General features: G+C 41.8%; 1 protein-coding gene across 7 annotated transcripts in view; it reads right to left on the reverse strand.

The window, feature by feature from the left end:
• GNL3L (G protein nucleolar 3 like) overlaps positions 1–8,549 on the reverse strand; it is a 66,395-nt gene that overhangs the window by 18,754 nt on the left and 39,092 nt on the right. For 5 of the 7 annotated variants that reach the window (XM_070291604.1, XM_070291605.1, XM_070291602.1 and 2 more), the window contains one exon: positions 6,853–6,920. In XM_070291604.1, coding sequence (XP_070147705.1) covers positions 6,853–6,871 — 19 coding nt within the window. In that variant the 5' untranslated portion in view covers positions 6,872–6,920. Of the gene's footprint in view, positions 1–1,962; positions 2,097–6,852; positions 6,921–8,549 lie in introns of all 7 variants that reach the window. The other 2 variants (XM_070291600.1, XM_070291599.1) reach the window with 1 other exon arrangement.

Here is an 8,549-nt window from a genome sequence, read left to right on the forward strand (position 1 = left end):
GAGAACTGTCCTTTCCTACTGACCCTGTTCATGCCATTGCCTCCCAAGGGAATTACACTACTCAGCCAAACTGCAGTCTCCCTTTGATTTAAGGAGCAGAGAGCTCACCTTCTACAATCACACCTTAACAAAGCCTAGGAAAGTAAAAGGCCTCTCCCCACTTCAATGAGAAGTCCCTTCTGTCACCTCCTTCACAACTGGCCTCTCAGAAAAAAATGGCGTCCCATAATTATCACCATTTGCAAAGGGGCTAAAGGAATTCCTACAGGAAGAGGTTCTAGAAGGTCAGGATATACAAATAAATATAGGATCAGCTTGAGATTATCAGACAGAGGACAGGCTCCAATCACATCAGGTGGTTCACATCAAAGCAGTGTTACTGTAGGAAACAGAGGATTTAAATACTACTTATTCTTAAGGAGATTCAAGAAGATACTTCAAAGGAACTGTATAAGAAAAAGATTCCCAAAACTTGATACTGAATAAAAATTCAATCAATGTAGTGAAAAACAGAAGAAATATCACTAACAACCAAATTAATAAGCTAGAAGGTCAAGGGAAAAGCTTCTTTAAAACAGAACAAAAATACAAAGAAAAGTATAATATAGAAAATGGAGAATGGACTCAAGAGAGCTAGTATCTAAATTAAGAAGAGTTCCAGAAAGAGAAAAGATACAAATGGAGAAGCAATTATTTTTAAAAATACTATATAAACATTTTCTAAATTGAAAACAGGATTCAGGTGCATCAAGATTAACAAAAAAAGACACATATGGCTCAGAGGTTAAAGCATCTGCCTGCAATGCAGGAGACCTGGGTTCAATCCCTGGCTCGGGACAATCCCCTGGAGAAGGAAATGGCAACCCACTCCAGTATCCTCGCCTGGAGAATCCCATGGATAGAAGAGCCTGGTGGGCTACAGTCCACAGGGTTGCAAAGAGTCAGACACGACTGAGCGATTTCATGAGTCTTGAGATGATGCCCTGGACATATACTGATGAAATTTCTGAGCCCCAAAGACAAAGAGAAAATCTTGTAAACTTCCAAATAGAAGGCATTCCCAGCAAAGGAGAAACAGACAGCCTTCTCAAAGCCACAATTCTGAACACTTAAGACAGAAGAATAATCATTACAAAGTAATGAGACCAGGGACAGTATTCCAAGTTAAATTTCTACAACTGACCAATAAGATCACTCTTATGTGAAGGTAAAGGAAATTTTCAGATGCAGAAAGATTACCACCTGCATTCGCCTTCTGGTAAAATGACTTGAAGTATATCAGTAAAAATAAGCATAAAACCATGCTAAAGGTCTCACTTTGGAAGAGTAGGATAAAAATAGTTATTATTTAACTTTGATAAAGTGATACAGAAATTTAGTTACATGATAAAGTGATACAGAAATTTAGTTACACTTGATTTAAATATGAATGCAATTACCAACATAATTTTAAGTACTGGTGGAGGATTTAACTTGTTAAACTTTTTAGAAGTAATAAGGGAATAAGAAGAAACAAACAAAAAATATAAAATAAGATAGTAGAAATCAGACCAAACATATTAGTTATCATAATTAAAGTAAATGGACTGAATTTCCCTGTAACAAAAAAATCAGATCCCAAGTCTTTTCTTCCACAATATTCACGTTGCAATGAAAAGAATGTGAGGCTTCGAATTAACCAGGTCTGGCCATTTTACTCAACAATTTTCATCAACCTAACTTCCCTGCAAAATGAGTGCCATGATGAAAGAAAATACATCACTTAGAGGGGAAAAAACATCTGCTTCAGAGAGAAGGAAGGGGAAGAGAAACAGGGAAGAAGGTAGGGGTGCATTCACCACTCACAAGAATGCAACACCCAGGAGCCCCTGTTATTGTTCTTTAATAGCTTCAGAGAGAAAACAACTACCATTTTTTAGCCAGCCAGAGCTAGGTTTCTGTTCTGGTTCAATAACTACCTACCTATATGACCTTGAAGAATTTTCTTAAATCTGAGCACCAATATCGCCATCTATCAACTCTCACTGATATTCAGCAGCAGAAGGTAGGGGAGATGCTTCATGGTACAGCTCTCCATATCCTGGGCTAGAGATACCCTGGACCCAAATGGTAATGATAATGATTAAATCTAGGAAGGTTACTCAGAAGCCCTAGAAAGAGTGTTCAAATACAATTTCAACTGTTGTACATTTTTGAATGGCCATTAAAAAGGAGAGTGTGTTTTATTATTTGAAAGAAAAATAGTCTCAGACATTCCTCTCAACTATCTTCAAGCACATTTGTTCAACCTCCCAGAGACTTCCAAAACACTGATGCCACTTGGTTCTTCATTCAGTGGCCACCCCATTTCCCTCCCTGTGCAGCTTGTACAGTCTGCCATTATGATGGATTACACAGCTGTGCAACCAATCACTGATGGCTGTAAATCTTTTAAATGTCTTTAACAAGTAATACAGTCATACAGTTCCAAAATAAAACCATGTCAGATGTAGAAAACAAACTTACAGTCACCAGTGCAGGAAAGTGGGGGGATAAACTGGGAGATTGGGACTGACATATACACACTACTATAAAAAATGGGGTTTCTCTGGTGGCTCAGACAGTAAAGAATCTATCTGCAATGCAGGAGACCCAGGTTTGATCCCTGAGTCGGGAAGATCCCCTGGAAAAAGAAATGGCAACTCACTCCAGTATTTTTGCCTGGGAAATCCCATGGGCAGAGGAGCCTGGTGAGCTACAGCCTATGGGGTCGCAAGAGTTGGACATGACTGAGCTACTCAACAACAGTAGTAACATCAGAAAAGAATCTAAAGAAGAGTAGATATATGTATAACTGATTCACTTTGCTATACACCTGAAACTAACACATTGTAAATCAACTATACTCTAATAAAAATTATGAAAAATAAATAAAAACGTGTATTCTCAGGTCTCCCTCCCATACTTGTCCCTAGTCCCTGCAGTCCTCTCACCACAAGAAACCACTTTATTAGTTTGTCACGCATCATTCAGTTTCTTTGTGCAAATATAAATATATATTCTGATTTTCCCATTTTCTCCCAAGGAAGGTAATATACTATGTACTCCTGTCAATAACTTGCTTTTTTCACTTAACAAATCCTGGAGATCTTTCCATCTAACTGTTTTTCCACACTACTTCACTTCTTTTAATTGCCAGGGTTCCTTTGTATGCATATACTCTATTTAACCAGCTAATTATTGTCTTTTTCATCACTATCAATAATTGTTACCAATAAAAATTAATTTTGAAAAATAGAAATTCTATTATTATCTTGTATTTGATGTTCTCACAGTACAAACTAATTTTGTTCACTCTTCTTGTGTTGCTTGAAGAAATGATTATTTGTTTTTGGTACTGACATAACCAAAGCCCAACTCTTGATGAAATTTTTATCACTATATAAAGTAAGTGAATTTTCTTTAACCAAGCCCTACATAGGCAGGGCCACCATTCACACAGAATACAAGGCCACTGGGTTGCACAATTTTCATCCAGTCTATCCAGTGTGCTATCCACATGCTATTTTCTCCTTGGGCTATGGCAGGATAAAGGCAGAGGAGCACAAAATCTGTCCTACCACTCTTGCCTTATCTCTTATAAGGAAGAGTCCATGTATCACATTTGTCTTCTCCTTCTAGACTATAAACATCATGGTGGAAGGAGAGGGAATTAAGTTAGCATTATTGAGACATTCTAGTGCCTGACACACAGTAAGTGTCCAATAGCTATGCCTGGTCATGCTGCGCCCTTGGGACAAAAACATAAACCAGGCGTCAGTGAGAAGTTAACAGCATGGTAGAAAAGACAAGGGCTTCCCTGGTGGCTCAGTGGTAAAGAATCCGCCTGCAATACAGGAGCCACAGGAGACAAGGGTTCGATCCCTGAGTCCGGAAGATCCCCTGGAGAAGGGCATGGCAACCCACTCCAATATTCTTGCCTGGAGAATCCCATGGACAGAGGAGCCTGGTGGGCTATAGTCCATGGGGTCGCAAAGGGTTGGACATGACTGAAATGACTTAGCAGCAGCAAAAGAGACAGACCTAACCTACAGAATTAATAGCCCTGGTTCATATGGGTGCACAGACAAGTGGAAACCAAGGGAGGTGGTTAACAGCAGCAATTTCCAGAGAAAGTGATATACAGGACGAATTTCCAGAGGAAGTGATGTATAAGTTAAAATCTGAAAAACAGGCAAGAGTTATCCCCTTAAAGGATGAGAGGGAAAAGGAGTCCTGAAGGCAAAAACAACAGCAATTTACCCACACTGTGTTATCCATAGCTCAAGAGATGTCAGACAACAATTCAGTGGCAGAACACTGTATGCATCCTCTGAAGGGTTAAATTCCAAAGAGAAATGAAGGCTGAATCTTTTAATAGAGTGCTTATTATGTGCCAGGCACTCTTCTAAGTGTTCTTCCTATTTTAATGCATTAAATTCCCACAAAAAAGATCTCCACGACCCAGATAACAACTCAGATAATCTCTATGGTATGATCACTTGCCTAGAGCCAGACATACTGGAATACAAAGCCAAGTGGGCCTTAGGAAGCATCACTACGAACAAAGCTAGTGGAGATGATGGAATTGCAGTTGAGCTATTTCAGATCCTAAAAGATGATGCTGTGAAAGTGCTGCACTCAATATGCCATGAATCTGGAAAACTCAGCAGTGGCCACAGGACTGAAAAAGGTCAGTTTTCATTCCAATCTCAAAGAAAGGCAATGCCAAAGAATGCTCAAACTACTGCACAATTGCATTCATCTCACACACTAATAAAGTAATGCTCAAAATTCTCCAAGCCAGGCTTCAATAGTACATGAACCAAGAACTTCCAGATGTTCAAGCTGGATTTAGAAAAGGCAGAGGAACCAGAGGTCAAATTGCCAACATCCACTGGATGATCAAAAAAGCAAGAGTTCCAGAAAAACAACTACCTCTGCTTTACTGACTATGCCAAAGCCTTTGATTGTGTGGACCACAGCAAACTCTGGAAAATTCTTAAAAGAGAGGGAATACCAGACCACCTGACCTGCCTCTTGAGAAACACGTATGCAGGTCAGGAAGAACTGGACATGGAACAACAGACTGGTTTCAAATAGGAAAAGGAGTACATCAAGGCTATATATTGTCACCCTGCTTATTTAACTTCTATGCAGAGTTCATCATGGGAAATGCTGGGCTGGAGGAAGCACAGGCTGGAATCAAGATTGCTGGGAGAAATATCAATAACCTCAGATATGCAGATGACACCACCCTTATGGCAGAAAGTGAAGAAGAACTAAAGAGGCTCTTGATGAAAGTGAAAGAGTGAAAAAGTTGGCTTAAAGCTCAATAGTCAGAAAACTAAGATCATGGCATCTGGTCCCATTGCTTCATGGTAAATAGATGGGGAAACAGTAGAAACAGTGACAGACTTTATTTTGGGGGGCTCCAAAATCACTGCAGATGGTGACTGAGCCATGAAATTAAAAGATGCTTGCTCCTTGGAAGAAAAGTTATGACCAACCTAGACAGCATATTCGGAGAAGGCAATTGCACTCCACTCCAGTACTCTTGCCTGGAAAATCCCATGGACGGAGGAGCCTGGTAGGCTACAGTCCATGGGGTCGCTACGAGTTGGACATGACTGAGCAACTTCACTTTCACCTTTCACTTTCATGCACTGGAGGAGGAAATGGCAACCCACTCCAGTGTTCTTGCCTGGAGAATCCCAGGGACGGTGGAGCCTGGTGGGCTGCCATCTATGGGGTAGCACAGAGTTGGACATGACTGAAGCGACTTAGCAGCAGCAGCAGACAGCATATTAAAAAGCAGAGACATTACTTTGCCAACAAAGGTCCGTCTAGTCAAAGCTATGGTTTCTGCAGTAGTCATGTATGGATGTGAGAGTTGGACTATAAAGAAAGCTGAGCACTGAAGAATTTATGCTTTTGAACTGTGGTGTTGGAGAAGACTCTTGAGAGTTCCTTGGACTGCAAGGAGATCCAACCAGTCCATTCTGAAGGAGATCAGTCCTGGGTGTTCATTGGAAGGACTGATGTTGAAGGTGAAACTCCAATACTTTGGCCACCTGATGTGAAGAACTGACTCATTTGAAAAGACCCTGATGCTGGGAAAGATTGAAGGCGGGAGGAGAAGGATATGACAGAGGATGAGATGGTTGGATGGCATCACTGACTCAATGGACATGAGTTTGAGTAAACTCTGGGAGTTGGTGATGGACAGGGAGGCCTGGCATGCTGTAGTCCATGGGGTCACAAAGAGTTGGACATGAATGAGCGAATGAACTGGATTGAAATCGTCACAACACTATTTGGCAAATACTATTTATTTTTATTTCTTTCTTAAGTAGGAACTATTATTATTCTCCTCTTCCCCCACCCCAATCCCACCCATTTTGTAGATAAGGAGAATGAAGTTAAGTAACTTGCCCAAGGCCACACACATGCAAGTGGACGAACTGAGATTCAAACTCAGTCTGGCTCCACAGTCCATGCTCTTAACCACTGGCACAATCTATGATACCAACTTATAGGTATAACTTGTAATAAAGAAAAATGCTAAGCTGTGTTAGGGTTACAGACAGTGTAATATGGTATTTACCACTATTCACCCACAGTCTCTTGATCAAGTCACTTAACCTTGCTGAGCTTTGGTTTCCTTATCTGTAAAATGGGTATGGGGGATAACATGAGGGAAAACAACAATAATATCATACATAAAAGACAGACTGAATGATCTGGCTTATACTGGGCAATTTTTTAAAGCTGCCTTGAAATACTATATTTATTAAAGCTTAGGACTGGGAAGGAGCAGTAAAAGAAACTCACTGTGTCTAAGTTTCATCATGATGACTAACTTGAAAGCAGGTAGATTCAAATCTGCAGGCTTTTGTTTCCTGTCGGAATGGGAGAAGAACCAATTTGAAGACAAACCGGGGAACCACAATGCCACAAGCTCCCTTCTAAGCCCCCTGAAGGCAAAATAAAACGTTAAAGAACATGATAAGGAAGCCCTAACAATTAGGGGAATTTGAGTGAAGGGGTTATACTGGAGCTGGTGTCTGGTATGGCTGAATATAATTATTAATAATAATATAGGGAAGGTAGGTGTAAACCTCTCTTCCTGGGTGGAGTCAGTGCCTCAATGCATCAGATGGGATCCTGGGTCCTCAATCCTCCACCCTGTAGTGTTATATACCTTAGGTAAGGGACTAGCTCTAAACTTCTCTACTCTAAGGGCAGAGGGGTATGCAAGGACAATCTGCTTCTACACACAGTACTTACTACATCTCTTTTCCCCAAATAGGGAGTTCTATGTCTCATCTATCCTGGGAGTGAGGTGAGGGGGGAGACATATCCTAGGGGATAAGGGACCTCTGAATAGAGCTTTTTTTCTGTATGTCTATGTAGACTGAGATCAGTGCAAAATCTTGGTGGGGGGGGGGGGTGGAAATCTGTGTCTGTATATATAGCTGGGGTCTGTTCCTTGGCAGATTCCTTGATTGCAGGGAGAGCAAGATGCCTTTTGTCAGTCTACTCCAGGATACAGAGGAACTGGAAAAATTGGCACAGTGGCTGTGTGCATCTCTGTTGCATGCAAGAGGAGCACAGGTCTGTACATTTGTGTGTGTGTGGGGGGGGGTGTCTTGAGTCTCTTTACCCTAGGGAGGGCCATGGGATGGGACTGACAAGATGACATTAGTTCATTAGTGCCATGCTAACAAAGGGGGGAATTATTCAGCTTTCCATGAACAGGGCCTGCACCCTGACTGCAATGGACTATTCTAGACCCTTCCAGGGAGGTGGGAGGGGCATCATCTGCTTATCTTGCATACCTATTGAAGTCTTTAGTGTGGTAACACTGAAGGAAAAGGACCTCTGGTTGTCTACGTGGGGGTGGGGGAGGGATGGTTTCCTATGGGTTTTTTTTTCCCCCTGGATGGAGAGTAAAAGGTCTGAACTCCTCTACCTTGGATAAGGGGGAGCCCATATGCACTGCACTGTGGGGTGATCAGTGATGTCACTGCCGCTCAATATTGCAAGGCACCTCTCTGCTCCTTTGGGGTCTCTCCTTTCCTACAGTTGGTGATTCTAAATCCTTGGAAGGGCAGGGGAGAAGGAATGATCTGCGTCTACCTAAAAAGAAGAATAAATCTGAGTCCCTCTTCCCCGGGGGACCCAGAAAGGCAGTTCTCTCTCTTCATTGGTCAAGGCCTGCTGCTGTTTGCTGCAGGGCATTTTTGGTGGGTCAAGCCTTAACAAATTCAGTAAGCCAGCACCTGGGAAGAAGATCAGGCCTGACTTTCCTCAATGGGTACTCACTCTAGCCTAGAAGGGGTATATCTGCAGGTTCTCTATGGGCTGAGGCTTGTGCCTCGAAACACTTAGGGAGGGGTGGTCTAGCACTTCTGCAGGAATGGTCACAGAGCATCAGTCAATTAGTTTACACAGGGGCAAGGTAGGGAGGTCTCTAGGTCTTGACGCTAAGGGAAAGAGGTTCACTCAACTGTTTATTAGCTCTTCGG

Source organism: Ovis canadensis, chromosome X (genome assembly GCF_042477335.2).
Source record: "Ovis canadensis isolate MfBH-ARS-UI-01 breed Bighorn chromosome X, ARS-UI_OviCan_v2, whole genome shotgun sequence".
Taxonomy (NCBI): Eukaryota; Metazoa; Chordata; class Mammalia; order Artiodactyla; family Bovidae; genus Ovis; species Ovis canadensis.